Source organism: Calliphora vicina, chromosome 2, assembly GCF_958450345.1.
Source record: "Calliphora vicina chromosome 2, idCalVici1.1, whole genome shotgun sequence".
Lineage (NCBI taxonomy): Eukaryota > Metazoa > Arthropoda > Insecta > Diptera > Calliphoridae > Calliphora > Calliphora vicina.
Window position 1 is genome coordinate 131,616,113 of NC_088781.1, and position 22,498 is coordinate 131,638,610.

Here is a 22,498-nt window from a genome sequence, read left to right on the forward strand (position 1 = left end):
TCTGTCTGTCTGTCTGTCTGTCTGTCTGTCTGTCTGTCTGTCTGTCTGTCTGTCTGTCTGTCTGTCTGTCTGTCTGTCTGTCTGTCTGTCTGTCTGTCTGTCTGTCTGTCTGTCTGTCTGTCTGTCTGTCTGTCTGTCTGTCTGTCTGTCTGTCTGTCTGTCTGTCTGTCTGTCTGTCTGTCTGTCTGTCTGTCTGTCTGTCTGTCTGTCTGTCTGTCTGTCTGTCTGTCTGTCTGTCTGTCTGTCTGTCTGTCTGTCTGTCTGTCTGTCTGTCTGTCTGTCTGTCTGTCTGTCTGTCTGTCTGTCTGTCTGTCTGTCTGTCTGTCTGTCTGTCTGTCTGTCTGTCTGTCTGTCTGTCTGTCTGTCTGTCTGTCTGTCTGTCTGTCTGTCTGTCTGTCTGTCTGTCTGTCTGTCTGTCTGTCTGTCTGTCTGTCTGTCTGTCTGTCTGTCTGTCTGTCTGTCTGTCTGTCTGTCTGTCTGTCTGTCTGTCTGTCTGTCTGTCTGTCTGTCTGTCTGTCTGTCTGTCTGTCTGTCTGTCTGTCTGTCTGTCTGTCTGTCTGTCTGTCTGTCTGTCTGTCTGTCTGTCTGTCTGTCTGTCTGTCTGTCTGTCTGTCTGTCTGTCTGTCTGTCTGTCTGTCTGTCTGTCTGTCTGTCTGTCTGTCTGTCTGTCTGTCTGTCTGTCTGTCTGTCTGTCTGTCTGTCTGTCTGTCTGTCTGTCTGTCTGTCTGTCTGTCTGTCTGTCTGTCTGTCTGTCTGTCTGTCTGTCTGTCTGTCTGTCTGTCTGTCTGTCTGTCTGTCTGTCTGTCTGTCTGTCTGTCTGTCTGTCTGTCTGTCTGTCTGTCTGTCTGTCTGTCTGTCTGTCTGTCTGTCTGTCTGTCTGTCTGTCTGTCTGTCTGTCTGTCTGTCTGTCTGTCTGTCTGTCTGTCTGTCTGTCTGTCTGTCTGTCTGTCTGTCTGTCTGTCTGTCTGTCTGTCTGTCTGTCTGTCTGTCTGTCTGTCTGTCTGTCTGTCTGTTGAAATCAGTTTTCTGAAGACCCCAGATATCTTCGGGATCCAAATCTTCAATAATTCTGTCAGACATGCTTTCGAGAATTTTGCTATTTAAAATCAGCAAAATCGGTCCACAAATGGCTGAGATATGAGTAAAAAACCAAGACAACCTCGATTTTTTACCTATTTTTTTACCTATATCTGGATTACTAAGACATTAATATAGACAATATGGATATCTAATAATAGATATTTCAAAGACATTTGCAACGACGTATATAAGACCATAGTAAGTTGGACCCACAATGGGTCAAAATCGGGAAAAAATTTTTAACCCGAATTTTTTTTAAAAAAAAAAAAATTTAAAAAACAAAAAAAAAATTTTAAAATTTAAAAAAAAAAAAATTTTAAATTTAAAAAAAAAAATTTTAAAATTTAAAAAAAAAATTTTTAAATTTAAAAAAAAAAAATTAAAATAACAATCGAAAATTTTTTTTTCCAAAAAATTAAAAAAACTGAAAAAAAAACTAAATTTTGTTTACCTAAAAATATTTAAAATTTTGAAGTATAATTTGGTGAAGGGTATATAAGATTCGGCACAGCCGAATATAGCACTCTTACTTGTTTTATTTTGTTTGCTTCTTAATATTCCTGTTGTTATTATTGTATTTGTCACCAAAGCCTGGGGGAAACAAAACATGCATGATTACTTTATATTATGATAAGTTTTTCATATTAAATTTTCAACAATTCATAACTATTGTAGATTTTTATAACAAAATTAAAGGAATTCTAAAAATTTATATTAGCTAAATGCTGTTTACTAATCATATATTTTTATAGATTTTGTTTCAGGGAATTTATTTTACAATTTTTGGAAATTCGTATAATATAACACTTCGTAAAGGTTTTTATAAACTAAAGGAACAATTTTCCAATTTTGTTGGAAGTTCTTTTTGGAATTCTTAAAGTTTATTTTATGTATTTTAATTCAAAAATGATTTTTTAGAAGACGGAATTCAAAAAATTTTATTATTTTATAGACTTTAATAAGAAAATATATTTTTTTTTCATAAATGGTATCTCAAATTCATGTAGATATCCACCGAGGGGATTTTCAAATACTTTCTGGAAATTCAAAAAAAATCTTTCTTACAACAGATTATTTATTTACCTTTTCTGCCATGTAGATTTTTTAAAATTTTTACTTTAAAAAATTTAAAATTTTAGTAGACAATTAAATAATACATTTTATATAATCAAGTAAATTGAAACTAATAAAAATTTATAAAAATTTTTTAAATTTAATAATTTTCACATTCTTTCATGATTTTTAGAATAATCCTATAGTTCAAATTAAACCAAGATAACTGCAAATTATACTCTATAGTGTCCTTTATTAAAATCATAAAAAAACAATTTAAACTTTTGTAAATATTCAGCTCTATTTTATAAAATGTTTAAAAATATACTGTAATTAATATTAATCATACGCGTAGTTGGTTTAAAAATTTGAAACTGCTAAAAGTACAGGAATTATCTAACAATTTTAAAAACTTTCTAATACGATTTAAAAAAAAAACGTCAATTCTTTATAATTAAAGAACATTTCATGGAAATTTTTTTAAATTTGAGGTGAAAATCAAAACAAATTGTTAGAATTAAAGTATAGAATTGATTGAAGCTTAAAGTGGAATATTGAAACCCCTATAACAATACCCAATATTCAAGTTCAATTGAAGGTCAAATTGGAGTTTAGAAAAACCTACGATTGAAGGTCAAATTTGAGTATGGAAAGAATACGATTCAAGGACAAATTGGAAAATAGAAAGAGCAACGATTGAAAGTCAAATTGGAGTATAGAAGGACCTACGATTGGAGCTCAAATTGGAGTACAGAAACCTCCAGTATTAAAGCTAAAATTGGAGTATAGAAAAAGCTACATTTGAAGGTCAAATTGGAGTATAGAAAAAGCTATTATTGAAGGTTAAATTGGAGTATAGAAAGCGCTACGATTGAAGGTCAAATTGGAGTATAGAAATAGCTATTATTGAAGATTAAATTGGAGTATAGAACGATCTACTATTAAAGCTAAAATTGGAGTATAGAAAGAGCTACGATTGCGGGTCAAATTGAAGTATAGAAAGACCTACGATTGCGGATCAAATTGAAGTATAGAAAGGCCTACGATTGAAGGTCAAATGGGAGACTAGAAAGTCCTAATATTAAAGCTAAAATTGGAGTATAGAAAGAGCTACGTTTGACGGTCAAATTGGAGTATAGAAATACCTACGATTGAATCTCAAATTGGAGTATAGAAAGAGCTACGATTGAAGGTCAAATTGGAGTATAGATAGAGCTATTATTGAAGGTCAATTTAGAGTATAGAACGAGCTACTATTAAAGCTAAAATTGGAGTATAGAAAGAGCTACGATTGCGGGTCAAATTGAAGTATAGAAAGACCTACGATTGAATATCAAATTGGAGTATAGAAGGACCTACGATTGGAGCTCAAATTGGAGTATAGAAAGACCTACGATTGGAGCTCAAATTGGAGTACAGAAACCCCTAGTATTAAAGCTAAAATTGGGGTATAGAAAAAGCTACATTTGAAGGTTAAATTGGAGTATAGAAAGAGCTACGATTGAAGGTCAAATTGGAGTATAGAAAAAGCTATTATTGAAGATTAAATTGGCGTATAGAACGAGCTACTATTAAAGCTAAAATTGGAGTATAGAAATAGCTACGATTGCGGGTCAAATTGAAGTATAGAAAGACCTGTGATTGAAGGTCAAATGGGAGAATAGAATGACCTAATATTACAGCTAAAATTGGAGTATAGAAAGAGGTACGTTTGAAGCTAAAAAGAGCTACGATTGAATGTCAAATTGGAGTATAGAACAAGCTGCGATTGAAGGTCAAATTGAAGTATAGAAAGAGCTACGTTTGAAGGTCAAATTGGAGAACTACAATTAAAGGTCAAATTGGAGTACAGAAAGAGCTACGATTGAAGGTCAAATTGGAGTATAGAAAAACCTAATATTAAGGCTAAAATTGTAGTATAGAAAGACCTACGATTGAAGTTCAAATTGTATTATAAAGGACCCATGATTGCAATTTTCTTTGAGAGGACATTTTGGGAATTCCTAAAGTTTGATACTTTTTTTGTATTTTATGAAATTTTTAATTCAAACAAGCTGTTTATTAGAAGATATGTTACAAAAATCTTTAATTTGTATAGATATAATTTGAGGGAATTTTTCCTAAATTTGTGTGTATTTAGTGTGGAGGGATGTTTAAATTCCCTTTTGGGAATTCATAAATTTCTATTTTTTTGAAGATTTTTGTAATCAAAGTGATATTTATGCAATTTAATTAGATTGAGTTAATTATTGATACATTTTTTTGGGAATTCGCCAAATTAGTTTTATTATTTGTAAATTTATTTCTAATCAAAAATACTTAAACAAAATTTATATTTTTTGCGGGGATATTTTGGGATCCCTAAAATTTTATTTTTTTTCACATTTTTATTAATTTATTTTTATTTAATATTATTATTTATATGAAGTTTTTAAGAAAACTTAAAAAATTATAAAATTATGATGATTTAGTTTGAGGAGATTTTTGATCTACTTTTTGTGAATTCCTAAAATTTAATTTTTATTATATTATTTTTATTTAATAATAGTATTTATGTGAAGTTTTTAAGAAAACTTAAAAAAAATTATAAAATTTTGTGAATTTAGTTTGAGGAGATTTTTTAACTACTTTTTGGGAATTCATAAAATTACATGTCTTTAGCAGATTTTTCTAATATAAGCGATATTTGATCAAAAAATTTTAATAATTTTCAAAAATTGTGTTGTGGGGATTTTTTTATACTATTTGGGATTCCATAAAATTGTAGCATTTTTCATATTTTAATGTATTTTACAAATTCTAATCTGTCATTTAAAATTTTAAATCAAAAATTTATATATTTTTTTTAAATTTTTTACACATTTTTATTACATATTTAAAAATTTTAAAAAATCTAAAATTATGTGGATTTAGGATTTGAGGAGGGAGATTTTTGTTCAACTTTTTGGGAATTCATAAAATTTCATGTCTTTAGCTGATTTTTATAATATAATTGATATATTATCAAAAAATGTAAAAAAATTTTACAAATTGTTTTTTGGGGATTTTTTGATAAATTTTAGGAATCCACAAAATTTTAGTATTTTTTACATTTAAATGTATTTTTGGTTAAAAATACTTATTTCTTTAACAAATTTTTCTAAACTTGAAATTTTTTTTTTAAGTTTTCTTTAATTAAAAAATCTAGTAATTGTCCTTCAATTTAAAATTTAATATCTTTTAAATCTTGTAGGTCATTTAACAAGTTTTTTCAAGTTCAAACATCTCTGCCGGAAATTGTAAACATACGCGTAATAAAATATAAAACTAACTCATGCTGTTATCTTAGCATTTACTTTATTTTTTTTCTTCTTGCTAATGTCCAACAAAATCCTGTGCCAAAAACGGAATTTCCTGTAGCTGTCATACTATTTAACAAGAAAAACAAAACAAAACCTTGAACAAAATACAAAATCTAAAACAAACTTGGTTTTTATTAAAATCAGCAAAATACAGAAAAAAAATTATTACTAAAATCAAAAAGAAGAAAACCTAAATGAACTGAAGTGAGTAAAAAAAAATCAATGAATTCATTTCCTAGACAGGCAGGCATCCAGAAATGCTGCTAACAAACAGAGGCAAATAATCAAAAACGGAAGTGAAAACAAAAGATGTGGAAAAAGCACACACACACACAGAACAAGTATTAAGAAAATAAGAAAACTGAAAGCGCAGCCATGATTAAAAATGAAGTGGAAAAATATCTTTTGTAATAAATTTCTCACAGTGCCCACAGCACACACATTTCAGTGATGTTTTTTTTTATACCCTTCACCTTCGTGAGAAGGGTATATATAAGTTTGTCATTCCGTTTGTAATTTCCACAATATAATTTTCCGGCCCTATAAAGTATATATATTCTGGATCCTTATAGATAGCGGAGTCGATTAAGCCATGTCTGTCTGTCTGTATGTTGAAATCAATTTTCTAAAGACCTTCGGGATCCAAATCTTCAATAATTCTGTTAGACATGCTTTCGAGAAGTTTGCTATTTAAAATCAGCAAAATCGGTCCACAAATGGCTGAGATATGAGGAAAAAACCAGGACAACCTAGATTTTTGACCTATTTTGGACCTATATCTGGATAAAACTAGATATAGACAATATGGATATCTAATGATAGATATTTCAAAGACCTTTGCTACGACGTATATGAGACTATAGTAAGTTGGACCTACAATGAGTCAAAATCGGAAAAAATATTTTTTAACCCGAATTTTTTTTTTCACCAAACCAAAAAAAATTTAAAGACAAAAAAAAAATTTTTAAAATTTAAAAAATAAAAATTTTAAATTTAATTTTAAAAAACTATTCGAAAATTTTTTTGTTTCAAAAACTGCAAAAAAAAAATAAATCTAAATTTTTATTTCGAATATAATTTGAGAAGGGTATATAAGATTCGGCACAGCCGAATATAGCTCTCTTACTTGTTTTTTTTTGTTATTGTTATTATTACAATAAATACATGTTTAATGCATGTAAGGTAAACATGTATGGATTTGAAAAAAGAGATTTTTTTAAAAATAATCACAATACCACTCTTGCAAACTCCCTTACCTCACTTACTCACCCTCTCACACTCAGCCATGAGTATGTAAACAAATATGAGGGGAATAATTTGTAAGAATGTTTTGGTTGTTTTTCTTTTCCTTGGAAGAGTAGATAAATAAATGTAACCACGTTTACAAATACCCAAAACAACGAAAACAACTTGCGGTAATAAGTAAAATGTACTAACTACAATTGTCAATTATTTATTTTAAATATTTTCAAGATTTTTTGAAATTTTACAAATTCTTTAGATTTTACTATTGTGAGCAATAAAAGCCAAAAATATTATAATTTTTGCAAAAAGAAGTATTTATCCAGTAAATTTCTAAGATAGAAGTATTGGCCATTGTTAGCTACCGTTTCCCTTCTTTCTATCAACATATGGATTCCGAGCCAAAGGAACTGCTCATCTTTGAGGCCAAGAACGAATCAATCCAATATCGGATACTATACTGGTGCATATTCCTATAAATGCACACTCTTTTTTCTAAAAAAGATTGACAAAATTAAACATGAACATATTTAGGGGGGTTTATTAAATTAGTTAAGACTTCACTTAAAATATTCTTTACAAAAACAATTCATTTATTTTTTTTTACTTACATTTCGAGATTAACAGCCATTTTTAAGGGCATTTTCCTATAAAAGCACTTTAATTTATGGGTATGCTACAGTGACCCATAAATTAAAGTGCTTTTATTTTTTTTAATTTTTTAATATTAATAATGTGTGGATGACCCTTTGTTATGGATTGTTTCAAAAATACGTTCTGGTACTGATTCCACTAATTTTTTAAGCTGATTGGAATCAATTTCCTTGCAGACTTGTTTAATTCTTAGTTTCAGCTCTGTCACAGTCATTATGCTTTCATTCTGGGCATTATTTGCATAAACTTTACGGGCCATGTATCTCCACAAGTTCTCCATTGGGTTTAAGTCCGGACTACAAGCCGGCCAGTCCAACAGAGGCATGCTATGTTCATTAAAACAAGATTTCGATTGCTTAGAAACATGGATTGCAGCATTATATTGTTGGAATATACAATCCTCATTCATAAATGAGAGAAGAGCTTCTTCCAACAGTCCGTTATACATCGCACTATTAATTTTTGTCGGAACAAAACATATTTTCGACTTGCCAACTGCAGAAAAATTTGACCAAACCATAACACTGCCACCACCGAAATTACGTTTTGACATCCAAAAATCGTTTGATCTCAAAATTTTAGACGGTTTTCTTTATGGTGCTTTTTTAGCTAGCATTGGTTTACATTTCGGCTGTTTTCCATTTTATGTCTTCATCGTTTCGTAAAATGTGTGCAACGTGTTTGGAAGTCACTGGAAGCTTCAATTTATTATTTATTTGTGTGGAATTCAATTTGTTGCGGGTTGCTTCTTGTTTTAATAAATTAAGTTGTCTTCTTGTTAGTTTTGTATTTCCCTTTGTAGGTTTGCGAACTCCATAATTTTGAACTTTCTTCAAGACTTTCCGAACGATCGATTTTACTTCCAATTTCTCTATTGAAACATCCTTGGTCGTGTCAAAATTTAATTTGAATATTTTCTTGATCGGACTAAAAACTTCCTTTGGGCATCTTTAAAAGTGATGAAAGTTATTGATTCAAATAGAAAAAGTTGCAGTAAATTGAGATGTTACTATTAGAAACGTTGAAAAAAAACCTAAATTGATAATATTTTATTTTTGGTAACTTTTTTAAAAACAAATTTCACATCTGCGTTTATACGAATCTTCCACTTAAAATAGCACCAATGGCATAATTAAGGCAAACAACAAGAATAAGAAAAAAAACTTGTTTACTTTCAAAAAGTACCGTTAAGTTGTCTCTTTTTAAAAAAAGTTAAATTTTGCTTTTGGATGAGAACAACAAAGATATAATAAAAATACAGAAAAAAATTAAGTGTTCCAAAGTGAAGCGTATCCCACAGAGAGCGTTCTGCATCAATAGAATTAAATAGTAGTCGGATGGGGCAAGGTCTGGACTATAAAGCGGGTGAGACAAAACTTCCCCATCACTTCTTTCTAAATAGTTTTTAACACGTATTGTAACATTTGGCCAAGCATTGTCATGATGGAATATTACAGTTTCATGTCTGGCCACAAATGCGAGAAGAAAAACTTCCCGCATATTTGAAATTTCACCATTTTCGAAGCAAAAAAAATCTTTGTTGTTTACACTATATTGTTCAATAATACAGTGCAACACGAAGGAAAATAACCATATACGGACAACTCTACGTGATAAAAGAGCAAAAAAAAAAGATTCGTGTCTAACAGTTTTGCCCAAAGTCATGCACTTTTTTATGGTCCCCAAAGATTTGGACCATCGGTGTCATTTTTGCAAAAAAGTGATAATTTTCTCAGGTTCATATCTTGCAAACAGTTCAGAATTTTGATTTACTCTCTGAGGCAAAGTTGTAGCCCTTGTCATAAAGAACTAAAATTGTGAACATATAAAATCAAAAAATTTCATCTTCACCATCAAAATCGCTAAAAAACTGTTCAGGTCCATAGCAAACCGTTAAAAATTCAAAGAAACAATCAACTACAAAATGTACCTAAGATCGTAATAAACAACTTTCTAGCACATATGAAATTCCTAGGAATGATTCTTAACACCGTTTAGGTAGGCCAATATAAGTTAGTAAGAAAAAACTAAAGGAATTATGTGTTTTTATTATGTCATAAACTATTAAACTATTAAACTAAAGCATACTTTTAGGCAGCTTTAAACAAAATAATTTCTAAATTTAGTTTTTTGCGATTTTGATCTTGAATATGATTTTTTTTGATTTTATATGTTTACAATTTTTGTTCTTTATGACATGGGCTACAACTTTGCCTCAGGGAGTAAATCAAAATTCCGAACTATTTGCATGATAATGAGCCTGAGAAAATGATACATTTTTCGCAAAAATGATATAGAGGCACAGTGGATTATAAAAGGTGAATGCATCTCATAATTGATTTTTGCAAATGATTGAAATTAACGATAAATTAACCATTTACCATATCGTAAAGTTAAGATGTCAAGCAATAATTATTTGCAGAAATTATAGTTATTATGTCAACAGAAGTATTCGAAAATGGCGACAGAACACACTACTTTGGACTCTAAAGATTATGGGAGTTAAAATTATATGATATTCAAGGTCGTATTTTTAATATTTATAATTATTTTTTTTAGGATTGTTATACCTTGTTGGAAAGGGTATCTTGTCCAGATTCTATCTTTGTAATGAGTTTTTTATATATTGTTAGCAGATTTGAAATTTATTCATTTGAAATATATAATTTTTTTTTCGCTTACCTACGCAACTATAAAATTATCTTTAAAATACTGTGCAAAAAAAATAGGTTTTGATAGAAAAAAATTAAAATAACTACTGTTAAATTTTAAAAATTACGAAAAAAATGCGAAACTTTTTATAAAAACTTGCATAATTTTATGAAATATGCAGACATTTATGAAAGACTAATTCGATGCCTCTCCATAACTGTTTACAATTTTGAAAGCGGTCTAAAAATATGTGAGTTAGAGGTACTATAGTACTATTACTTTTATACAAAAACTCAAAAAAAAAAATTAAAAAAATTAATTTTTAACCGTTCATAACTTTTTTTTTTAATAATTCGATTTTTATGATTAAAAATCCATATTAAAGCTTAAAGTCCCACCTATTCAACAAAAGAAAAATCTTACAAAAATCCTTATCTATTCAAAAGTTACAGATTTTTGGATCCGAAAATTTTTTGGGGGCCCATAAAGAAAAAGTGCATGGCTATGGGCAAAACTTGTCTTTTTTTTGTTGGTCTTTTATCACGTAGTGGTGTCCGCATATATTTATATTTCCATGACTCAAAAAATTACACACAGTGTAACTAAGACCCTTATTCTCCTTAACCCGACATTACCTCTGGCATCTACAAACACAAGAGACTTGCGCAACTAAATTGCCTAGTGTGAAAGGGGTCTTAGTGAGAATAAATGACTGATATGTATCCTTCAAAATCACATATAAGTTATTAAAAACAAAAATGGTGATCAAAAGTTAAGCCATCTATTGTAAATCACGCATTTTTATGTGGTGCCACGCCCTTTTATCAAATTCCGCCCATTTTTAGTCAAGATGCGCACATTGGAACAATTTCAAGAGGATCTTTCTAGTGGTTTCGACTGCTATAAGTCACAGACAGACAAACAAATAAATAAACATTAATACATTAATTTGTATACGGAGGATTTCATGTGAAGTGAACCAACTTTTGAAATCGATGTCTTCCGATCGGGATGAAATTTGCACCCACTAAGCCTCTTCAAGAAAAAGACCTAAGCTTTGTTTTGAGATAAAAAATTAACCATTTTGAAAAAAATAAGTCAAAAAAGTATTTGATTTTGGAAAAAAATTAAAAATGTGTCCCAAAATAACTATTTGGGACACATTTTGCTAACAAAAATATGTAATAAGTTACGTGGATGTGAAAAAACACCTGTTTTGGCCAAAATGTCAAGTTTTGACCTCCAACTCCAAAGAGATCTTGACCGATCTTGTTGAAAAATTATGTGCAAATTTCATACCGATCGGAGGACATCGATTTCAAAAGTTGGCCCATATATAAAGATAGATAGTCTTTTAAAAGAAGTTTTCATTTATATCATCTAGAGATAGATTTCTTTGAAATTTTTTCACAATTTCCACTTAATACCATTTACACATCACTTTAAAATTTCTCCCTAGATTTGGTTTGTATTTGCAAATATTTGGGTTGCTATTTTTCACCATATATTTGCTTAATTTTGTTTTATTTATGCCATAAGCATATTTGTACTGATGAATATTTAAAAGGGAGACCTGTAGCATCTGCAAAATTCTAGGAAGGGGAACATATTTTTTTGGTACGTAAGAAATACGTAGCAGCAAGAACATATATTTATATGTGTTTTGGAATCATATTTAAATATATTTAAGATTTTCTTTCACGTTTCCAAAGCTTACAAATAAAAACATTAAAAGCACTTCAAATGCAATTTTAATGTGGCAATATGGGGACAACTGAATGCTAATGTCTAATAATAAATAAAGTATTTTAAAAAATATGTAAAACAATATTTTGAAAATTATTTATTAAAAGAAAACAACCTAAAAGGAATTCCATGCTAAACTCTGACAGTAGTAGATCTCAATTTTACAGCATTAGCTTCTTAATATCTATATTTGTCTAGCTCGATCTGTTAATTGTATTCATACACGTAAAAAATATGGCCATTTTTTCATGTTCCAACTTTGGATGCGTGTAACTTTTTATAGGGGTGAGATAACTGTTAGTTTTATTGTTTTCGAAATTTTATAGCAAATATAGATATTATTTAAAAAAAAAATTTCGAACTTTCGTAGGCCCGCCATATCTAAAAAACCAAAAAAAGATCGAGCAGAATTAAAAAAAAAAAACAAGTAAGGAAGTATGGTCGGTTAAGCCCGACAATATAATACCCTACACTAAGTATATAACAAAAACATTTTTCTTTTAAAATGTCAATAATTTATATTTTTGAGTGATTTTCGGAAGTGGGCCTTATATGGGGGCTATGACCAGCCAGCCAACCAGACGGACGCACGGACATCGTTTAATCGACTCAGAAAGTCGATCGGTATACTTTAAGGTTTGTGTTAGACTAGTATTTTTGGGCGTTACAAACATTTGCACAAACGCATTATACCCTCCCCACTATGGTGGTGTAGGGTATAATAAATAAATAAACCTAAATATCTCTTGAAACAAAAGAGATAACTTACATATATTTTGTAGATCTCCTTATGGACTATTTATATTTTAAATTTCAGATCATTCGGATCAAAATTGGATTTTTGGAGATATTTTTAAAAAATTTGAGACCCGATATGGCGTATAATTTTGCTAATTAAGCGTAAAGGGCTCTATTTACAACTTTTGTGTCTTTGGTGACCCTCAATGAAATTTTACGGCAAAAAATTTCGTAGAATATTTTAATCCTTAAATGTCCTTTTTGAAAGGACTTTTTTCGATTTTCTCAAAAAAGGGGTCAAATTGACCCCTAAAGAGAAGAGATAGGGGGTTAAGATATTCCACAAAAATGATCCCCATAAAATTCCATAATATAACTCTGCCAACAAGAATTCTCTCAGATATTAACTTACAATATTTTATTCAGTTAATATAAAGCTACCTTCGATCAAAAAATTAAAACTTTGACCTACTGTAAAAAAAAATTCAGACCAGCTGGACTATAAGTTTATTCTACAAAAATGATCTATTCAACATGCTCTTTCAGAATTATAGGGTCGCTAGTCTGTTGCAATCAAAAATTCTCAATTTGTTGGACAGTGTAATTAGCTTTAAGTATAACACGGCTTCAATCTGTCATCATCTTTAACCTCATTTCTAAAAGCCACAAATATTCAAACACATGTTTTCGACATATATTACACATCAGTCATATCCCATAATGGCATATGAATGTTACACAAAAAAAAAAAAAAAAAACAGATAATAGAAATTCACTCGTGCATTAATAACTTCAGGCCAAATTTAGCTGGAATAAAATGCAAAATAATGTATATATTTATAAGAAAAACAAAACAAGAAATAATAAACAGCCTAAAATAACAAAATCTACTTATAAACAGAAGAAAAAACAAATTTGAATACAAATTTTTGTAAAAAAAAACACATGTGAATTAAATAAAATTTCCAAATGTCATACCCTTATCATACCCACAGCAAGTAGCAACAAATATTAAAAAATTATCATAAAAATCGTCTTAAGATGACTCTTTTGGAATAGGGAAAAAGGCAAATTTTAAATTCCATGAAATTTTTTCATAAATGAAAAAATAATATTAATCATACGTTTAAGTGCTCTTGAAAAAAAAATATACAAGATAAATTGGCTTAATACTAGGGTATTCGAATTATTCGATTTTTCTCTTGTTCGAATAAAACGAATAATTCGAATAAGAGCTTTTAACTTGTTCGAATAATTCGATTACACGTTTAAAATTAATCGAATTATTCGAATAATTTATTTTTTTTAAAAAAGTAAAGAATGAAGTTTTGATGTCGGTTTTTTAATATTTTATTGTTAAAGAAAAACAAAAAATAACATTAAAGTTAACAATTCTATTATTAATAATGTTAAAAGGCATTCGAAAACAAAGTCCATCCTTAAATTTTCAACAGAAGTATTCTGATCAGAATAACTCCCGAACAATCTACAAAACAATCGACTAGCAACCCTTTGGAGCTATACTTTACAACATTTGAGCTAGTTGGATTGATCATGAATTCAAATACAATATAAACGTATTAAGAACTTTTTATGTCGTTCATTAATTCGGGTTTTAAATTGAGTAACTAATTCTTTAGTAAATTAATTATTCACTATTTCTAAATAATTTATAACATATTATATTATACATCAAGCTCTATCAATGTTGCCGAATCTTTGCTTAATAAAGTGGTCTTGGGGAATTACACAATAAATGGAATCTGTCCAAAGTTTGATATCATTGTCAGTGAACGTGGCTAATTTGAAGTCAGGCAGTGCATGATTGACGCATTTACAAATACGCAAACATTTTATTACCATGTTAGACAAATATGTTCAACGATGTTCAAAATCATATATAAGACGAACTCCATGCTTTTCTTGCAACAAAACGTTAGTTGGCAATATTTGTGTTTATCATTCGATTTACTAAATATTTTGCAACACTTACATACGCGGGTAATAACATCATTTATATACAAATATTTTAAGATCAGATAATGTAATCATTATAAATTTCATCCTCAATATCACATTCGACGACCGTTTCAAAATCACATTCTCCATCACATTCAACTCCACTTTAATCTAAGTTAAAATTTTGATTATTAATTGCGATTCTTCTAATATTTCGCCAGCTAAATAAAATATATTTTATTCCGTACCTTTTATTTTCATTGGTTCAAGTCCTAAGTTAAACATTTTGAAAGATTTGTTTTTAGAATTGTAACTTCTTGCAGTAATATTTAAATATTTATAGAAGGAGCTATCGGAACACTCATCTACAGTGATCGAAAGTCCCTTTGTCTTTAGTTATTTGTCGAATTTCATAAACAATACAATTTTTGTAAGTCGTTATTACTTATTTAAATTTGGAGTTATGAACAATTTTAAACGATTTAATAAATTTAAATATATATGAACATTTATTCGTCTTATTCGATTATTCTACATAAAATTGTTCGAATTATTCGTTATTCGAAAATGGCCATTTTTAAATTGTTCGAATAATTATTCGTAAGAAATTATTCGATTAATCGAACGATCATTAGTCGAATGTATACCCTACTTAATACTCATACGTTTAAGTGGCCTAGAAAAAGAGCTGCATTTAAAGGGGGTTTCATTAAGTGATTCTTATCTTTAAATTTAAATTTAAATAAAACAAAGTATTTGAGTAAAATTTAATTCAAATTTGTTCATTCATTTGAAAGGCCAGTCGTTGCCATTATGTATGGAGTATAACATTATGCAAATGTGATTTGTCAAAGGGGGCAAGGTTTGTGGAACTTCTGAGGAGTAAATAAAGGCGTTTTATATAAGTATTTGATATTGTTAAAAATCTTAGGACTTGAGGATTGATATTTTAGTAAAATTAAATAATTTTATAAAATTTTGGGACATTATTTACCTTAAAAACTAAAAAATTACAATATGGTGATTTTCCACGAATAAAAATACAAAATTTGAATTAATATAAAATTTTAACAGTTAAAGATATCATAACAAAATTTGGTACCCATATAGACCCAAATGTCCTTAAATCAATGGCATTAGAATTTTTGACATTTTTTATTTTCAAATACCGAAATTCCTAAAACGGGGAAAATGTTTTCCAAAAACTGATTTTTTTTTAGAAAAGTGCCTATTGTGACGCTATTAACGTGTGATAGTAAAAATACTTAGTAAATATTTAAGAAACATTTAGGGTTATAGAAATGTTGTTTTTGGAGTATTGGAGTGCTTTGCCTTTCTAGAATTTTTTACTCAAACCGAAATTTTTTTTTTAAAATTGGTCAAGTTTGGATAGGCTGATATGTCCGATTAAGTGAGCCAAATTTTTCTTTACACGCTTTTGCATTAAGTTGTCTTTCCGGATCATATAAAAATTCGATATAGTCCCGAAGAAAATTTTTTTCTACAAAAGAAAAAATATATGGGTTTTTTTGGGAAAAAACGTAAAAAATACAGCCCTTTTTACAATTTCCAACTTTGGATGCGTATAACTTTTTCTAGGGAACAGATAACTGATGGCAAGTTTTTTTATTTTATTTAGAATTTTATCATCAATATAGCTGATATTTTAAAAATAAATTTCGACGCTCCGTAGGCCCGCCATATCTAAAAAACCATAAAAAGATCGAGCAAAATTAAAAAAAATAAATCAATAAACCAGAATATGTATCTCTTCCACTAATAGAGAAAACCTACACTGCTAAGCGTAGACCTTCTCAAGGACTATTTATATTTAAAATCTCAGCTCATTCGGATCATAAATGGTTTTCTGGCGATTTTTTTAAAAAAATTGAGACCCGAGGTGACCAACTTTGGGGGGCTACACACTGGCCCCCATTAGTGCTAGGAAGCTGAACAAACGTAAATCAACTCGAAAAAACCTTAGCTCAAACCATGTGAAATTTCATAACAATATATCCAATAATTTCCAAGATACCGAATTATTTCCAAAAAAAAAAGTTTCTAAACCACTGTGCTTTGTACTATGATATCTGGGCACTTGGAACTAACGTATGCAAAATTTAAATAAGATCGCTGCATTATTTAAGAATTTATAACCGATACAACGTTATTTTGGAAGGACCCTTGTATGGGAGGTACCCCTAGGGACTATCCGATATGAAACATTTTTAATATTTAGCTTTTCTATATGAAACTAGCCAAGTGTACCACATTTTGTTATCATAGGAGCACTCCTTCTAGTTTTTGCAAAAAAATGTATGGAACTATACCACTGTGCGCCATCTTGTTGAGTCCATATCATCCAACTCAGGCTAAAGAAGTTAGTAATCATCGATCTATAGATCATGCCGTTGACGGCGATAGCCTGACCAATATCGTTCTCAAAGACTAATGGACCGATGACGCCAACCAAATCAAACAGTGACTTTTTCGGGATGCATTAGACAGTCTTGGATCTCATTTGGGTTGGTATCATCCCAATTTCGACAATTCTCTCATTCATAAGAAATGAGCATCAATTAAGATGATTTTTTGAGGAAAATTATGGTCAGTTTCCAACTACTCTAGGGCACATTTAGAGACCGCACGTCCTTGTCTATGTTCGCTTGCTTTCAGCTGATGGGGGTCACTTGAATTTTGTACGAATACAGGCCAAAGTCACGATGCAAAATTGTCCATGTTATGGTCTACGAAATGCCAAGGAGAGTTCGAGGCACTCTATAGTTTTATTTGTATAATATCTTTGGTTTTTCTAAAGCTTTTTGGGAAAAGGTTTCCTGATGATCTGGCCTAAGCAACCAGTGAAATGCGCATAGGAACTAGCTTATCCCCCAACAATAAATTTCAGTGAATTTATCAAATTAAAAATTGGGATTTTAGCATAAAACTATTTTACAGAAAGGAGCATCATTGAAGATGATTTTCTAAGAAAACGTATGGTCAGTTTCCAACCACTTCAAGACACATTTAGTGACCGCACATCGTTGTCTATGGTTGCTTACTTTCAGCTACTGGGGGTCACTTGAATTTTTTATGGATGCAGGTTCAAGTCAAGATACCATATTAGCCATGTTTTGGTCTGTGAAAGGCCAAGTTCTTGTGATCGAGTGCCTCGGTTTCTCCTGCACTCTTTCATGGACAGCGGCAATATTGTCGGCAGATCTTGCGTTTTGTCATTGGTTCATTTCTTACTGAACCTGTGAACTCAAATTTGCCGCACTGTGAAGAGTCCTCTCAGCAGGACGATATTTCAACCTTAAAATGACCAAAGCTCGCGGAACTTTGCTCCAACAGAAGCATTTTTATAAACAAATTTTATGTTTCGCAAAACAATCTGAATCAGCGACAGCCAATTCGACAGACTTTGCTTTAACAATATGCTCCCTATCAACTGTCAAAGTCCGGAAGTCCCTAATGGAAGACCCTTTCCACATGTTTTTGGTATCTTTAAGGGAAATATTTAATAAAATAATAATCATATGCTTGATTGTATGGGAAATATAAAATAAATATTTTCATTACAAGTCAGCTGAACTTCATGGAAGAAATATTTTATTAATTTTCAAGTATGGCAAAGAACAAAATTGTTTGAGCTTTTCTGGGTATACATTAGCAGAGAAGATTGGGGAAATATGCAAACTAATTTGAGTTTTACAATTAATGGAATATTGGCCCTTGGATTGTTTATTTTTATACTAGGTAGAAGAAGGATCGTTGGTTTTTCTTAAAATAAGAAGACTTTAAATTTAATTCCGACTAAATTGCATTACATTGCTTTTCTTTGCATTGTTTTGCTTAGCTTAGTTTAGCTTAGTATAGCTTAGCTTGCCTTCTCGTTCCTTTCCTTCCATTTCCTTCCTGTCATGTACAAAATATTCATATTTCTCGAACTATTGAGCAGTTTGAAGGTTACCTGGAGTTAGTGCAATTGCGGATTGTTCTCTTTTAAAGATATTATTGCCATCATCATCAAAGTAATATTAACATTTTATTAAACAATTATTTCAAACTCATCGGCATTTAATTAAATGAATCCAATTAAGCAATGAATATTTAAACATGGTTATTCACACAAATGCATTTAATAGTTGAAAAAATTAAGTTTTAATTATTTACCACAAACAAAGAATTTAAAACTCCTACACACAAAAACAAAACTATTGCAGTTAAAAATCAACAGAATATTAACATTCCTCATACATTTAATGTTTTATAAATTACTTCAACAGCTGCGGTTTATATTTAAAATTCCAGCTATTAAAAACTCATTACTAATTACATCCTTCTATGCTTTTTCTTATTCTTTACAGCCCCTTACTTAAAGTTAAACAGGAAACACTTAAATACATCTGTTTTTTTAAATGACACCACGTACTGGGAGTAGACCCCACTACCATATCCTGTAATATTAACAAAAAACTAGCCTGCCTTTTAGATGTATGCAGCTAGAGCGTCACAATTTGCCAAAACCATAACAATGGCGTGTAGTGTACAAAAGCAACCCTCTACCCAACCATTACCCAAGGCCACCTCGTCATCGGCGGGACCCACCACACCGAAACCTAAAGGTGCGGGTGCACCGCGTGGTTCTCTGCCCACGGATATGGTGGTGCAACCGCCTTTGGAATTTCAGTGGCCACCGCCAGTGCCGGTCTCAACGCACACGAATAATGTGCGTTTGAATATGATGAATCAGGATCCGAAAGACTTGCATACGGCTCGTGCCATGATCGAGGAGTTGAGGTCGAAGGTGAGATTTCAGGCGGAACACATAATGAAGTGGCGAAAGGCGTATGCAATGCAGGTATGCTTTTTATAAGGATTTGTAATTATTTCGAATATTTTCCCAATAGAAACAGTAAGTTTCCTATTCCTTTCCTATTCCTTTCCTATTCCTTTCCTATTCCTTTCCTATTCCTTTCCTATTCCTTTCCTATTCCTTTCCTATTCCTTTCCTATTCCTTTCCTATTCCTTTCCTATTCCTTTCCTATTCCTTTCCTATTCCTTTCCTATTCCTTTCCTATTCCTTTCCTATTCCTTTCCTATTCCTTTCCTATTCCTTTCCTATTCCTTTCCTATTCCTTTCCTATTCCTTTCCTATTCCTTTCCTATTCCTTTCCTATTCCTTTCCTATTCCTTTCCTATTCCTTTCCTATTCCTTTCCTATTCCTTTCCTATTCCTTTCCTATTCCTTTCCTATTCCTTTCCTATTCCTTTCCTATTCCTTTCCTATTCATTTCCTATTCCTTTCCTATTCCTTTCCTATTCCTTTCCTATTCCTTTCCTATTCCTTTCCTATTCCTTTCCTATTCCTTTCCTATTCCTTTCCTATTCCTTTCCTATTCCTTTCCTATTCCTTTCATATTCCTTTCCTATTCCTTTCCTTTTCCTTTCATATTCCTTTCCTATTCGTTTCCTATTCGTTTCCTATTCGTTTCCTATTCCTTTCCTATTCCTTTCCTATTCCTTTCCTATTCCTTTCCTATTCCTTTCCTATTCCTTTCCTATTCCTTTCCTTTTCCTTTCCTATTCCTTTCCTTTTCCTTTCATATTCCTTTCCTATTCGTTTCCTATTCGTTTCCTATTCGTTTCCTATTCCTTTCCTATTCCTTTCCTATTCCTTTCCTATTCCTTTCCTATTCCTTTCCTATTCCTTTCCTATTCCTTTCCTATTCCTTTCCTATTCCTTTCCTATTCCTTTCCTATTCCTTTCCTATTCCTTTCCTATTCCTTTCCTATTCCTTTCCTATTCCTTTCCTATTCCTTTCCTATTCCTTTCCTATTCCTTTCCTATTCCTTTCCTATTCCTTTCCTATTCCTTTCCTATTCCTTTCCTATTCCTTTCCTATTCCTTTCCTATTCCTTTCCTATTCCTTTCCTATTCATTTCCTATTCCTTTCCTATTCCTTTCCTATTCCTTTCCTATTCCTTTCCTATTCCTTTCCTATTCCTTTCCTATTCCTTTCCTATTCCTTTCCTATTCCTTTCCTATTCCTTTCATATTCCTTTCCTATTCCTTTCCTTTTCCTTTCATATTCCTTTCCTATTCGTTTCCTATTCGTTTCCTATTCGTTTCCTATTCCTTTCCTATTCCTTTCCTATAACCTTTATTGATTTTTATAGCATTTATATTTCTATATCTTTATTCCAGGTCCAACAGCAGTACCGCTATCAGAAGGAAAAAAGCGATCAAATGAACGCTCTCACCTCACAACTGCTGCTGCTCGAGTCCCGCCTGAAACGTAAACAAAAACAAATTTCCAGTCTTTTGCAACATCGTGAGATGACCATACAAAGACAACAGAAAATTATCGATACCCTGTCTTCGCGTCTGGTAGATCATGGCCTAGAAGCCATCGATGCCAGCTATGCCACCGAATTGGATTCGCTAAATGATTCCGATTCTGCAGTGGTGCTAGAAGACATCGACTCCGACACCAATATGACTCTGATAGGCAGCCGCAGAAAAAGTTCCAGTGCCGGCAGCTGCACAACGGGAAGTGGCGGTGGTACGGGTGGTGATGGTATAACCATAGTTCGTTCTATATCGGATGCCATAGAGACCAGTTTACAGAAGTATGGTGCTGTGCGCAGGAACAATTGTTTTTTGCGGCGGCCCGAAATTTTAGAGACTGTCTACTCCGTCGAAGAGGATCCCGAGCCCACTTCAGATGTGGCGGAGAAAAGAGATAAATTTAAGCAGAGATCGGAAAAGGCTTTGAGTTCCAGTTCCACCGAAGGTCAATTGGATAGTGGCGAAACACCGCCGCCCCTAACAAATGGCACACTGCCGTGTACGACGGTAACCATAACGGCGCCCGAGGATACAACCAAAGATAAGGAAAATACTGTGCAAACGTCACCCATTAAGGATGGCTATACGGCCTTAAGTATGAGAGTGCCTCAGTTGCAGCGTAATGCCAAGTCTATGGAGGATCAGCAAAGATCCTTGAGTAGAGATGACGAAGATATAGCAACAGAGACTTTAGCACAAAAACCCCAAAATCCCATGACCAACTACAACAGAGTCATGTCCAATCATCGATCGGTTACTAAACCTAAAGATGTTAAGTATAAGAGAATCAATAAGGCTAAATCGAAAAGTTTGGAAGAGCTGAGGGGACGCTTAAAAAATCTGGTGGAAAAGGTGGATCCCGTATTGGCTGCACCCATGTACACAGCCAATGTAATGCCGCAAACGGCTCAGTCATATGCGTGACCTATGCCCCCCTGTAACGGCGAGGAAGAGGACTTTAAAACTGCTTCACCCTCACCCTCGGCCACCACCCAAAATACACCGGTAAAAACTACAGAAACCTTCAAATTTGGCATTGAGCGCAAGCCCACTTCCGAGGTGTCTTTGGCTTTGGCTGTTATGGCGGTGCCTAAACATGCGGGCCCTAAACGTTCGCTCACTTTACCGCGTATTTTGGTGCCACAGGCTGCTTTGCACAACAGCGGCAATGGTTCAGCTGGCTCTGGTTCGGGGACGGGTAGTCGTAGTAGTTTCTAGCAATTAAAGAAATTCTTCATACGTAATTGTGATAAAAAAGTGAGAGAATAAAAGATTTTTTTTCCACCCCCCCGTTTGTTTAAAAATGTCATTTAATATTGTGTAAATATAAATGCAGCATATATTTTTAAGATAACTCAACAAAATAGATACGAAAATTTAAATTGTTGTACATATATAGTTACAATATTATTTTAGTTTTTAATTATGTGAGATTAAAAATTTATAATAATAAAAACAATTATAATTTTATAAAAATATTTTTTTTAGTTTGGTTTTATTTTGAGTTCTTCTTGTTTTAAAGGTTTTTATTTTGGAAAATTTTGTGTTACTTTGGAGGTAATGCCAGTTACTAAACCTATGTGAAGAAAGAATTCAGTTAAATTTGTTGTAGGAACTCAAAAGTCACATTAACTGTGGACTTTCTCAAAATCTCTCTCAGAAAATTGGATTGCTTTT

At 31.7% G+C, this 22,498-nt stretch overlaps 1 protein-coding gene across 1 annotated transcript in view; it reads left to right on the plus strand.

The window, feature by feature from the left end:
• Window positions 1-22,297, plus strand: part of LOC135950315 (uncharacterized) — a 146,873-nt gene extending 124,576 nt beyond the window's left edge. The window contains exons 5-6 of the mRNA XM_065499854.1: window positions 18,836-19,329; window positions 20,678-22,297. Of these exons, the coding sequence (XP_065355926.1) occupies window positions 18,961-19,329; window positions 20,678-21,745 (1,437 nt within the window). The 5' untranslated portion in view covers window positions 18,836-18,960 and the 3' untranslated portion in view covers window positions 21,746-22,297. The remainder of the gene's footprint in view (window positions 1-18,835; window positions 19,330-20,677) is intronic.
• The last annotated feature ends 201 nt before the right edge of the window (window positions 22,298-22,498 follow it).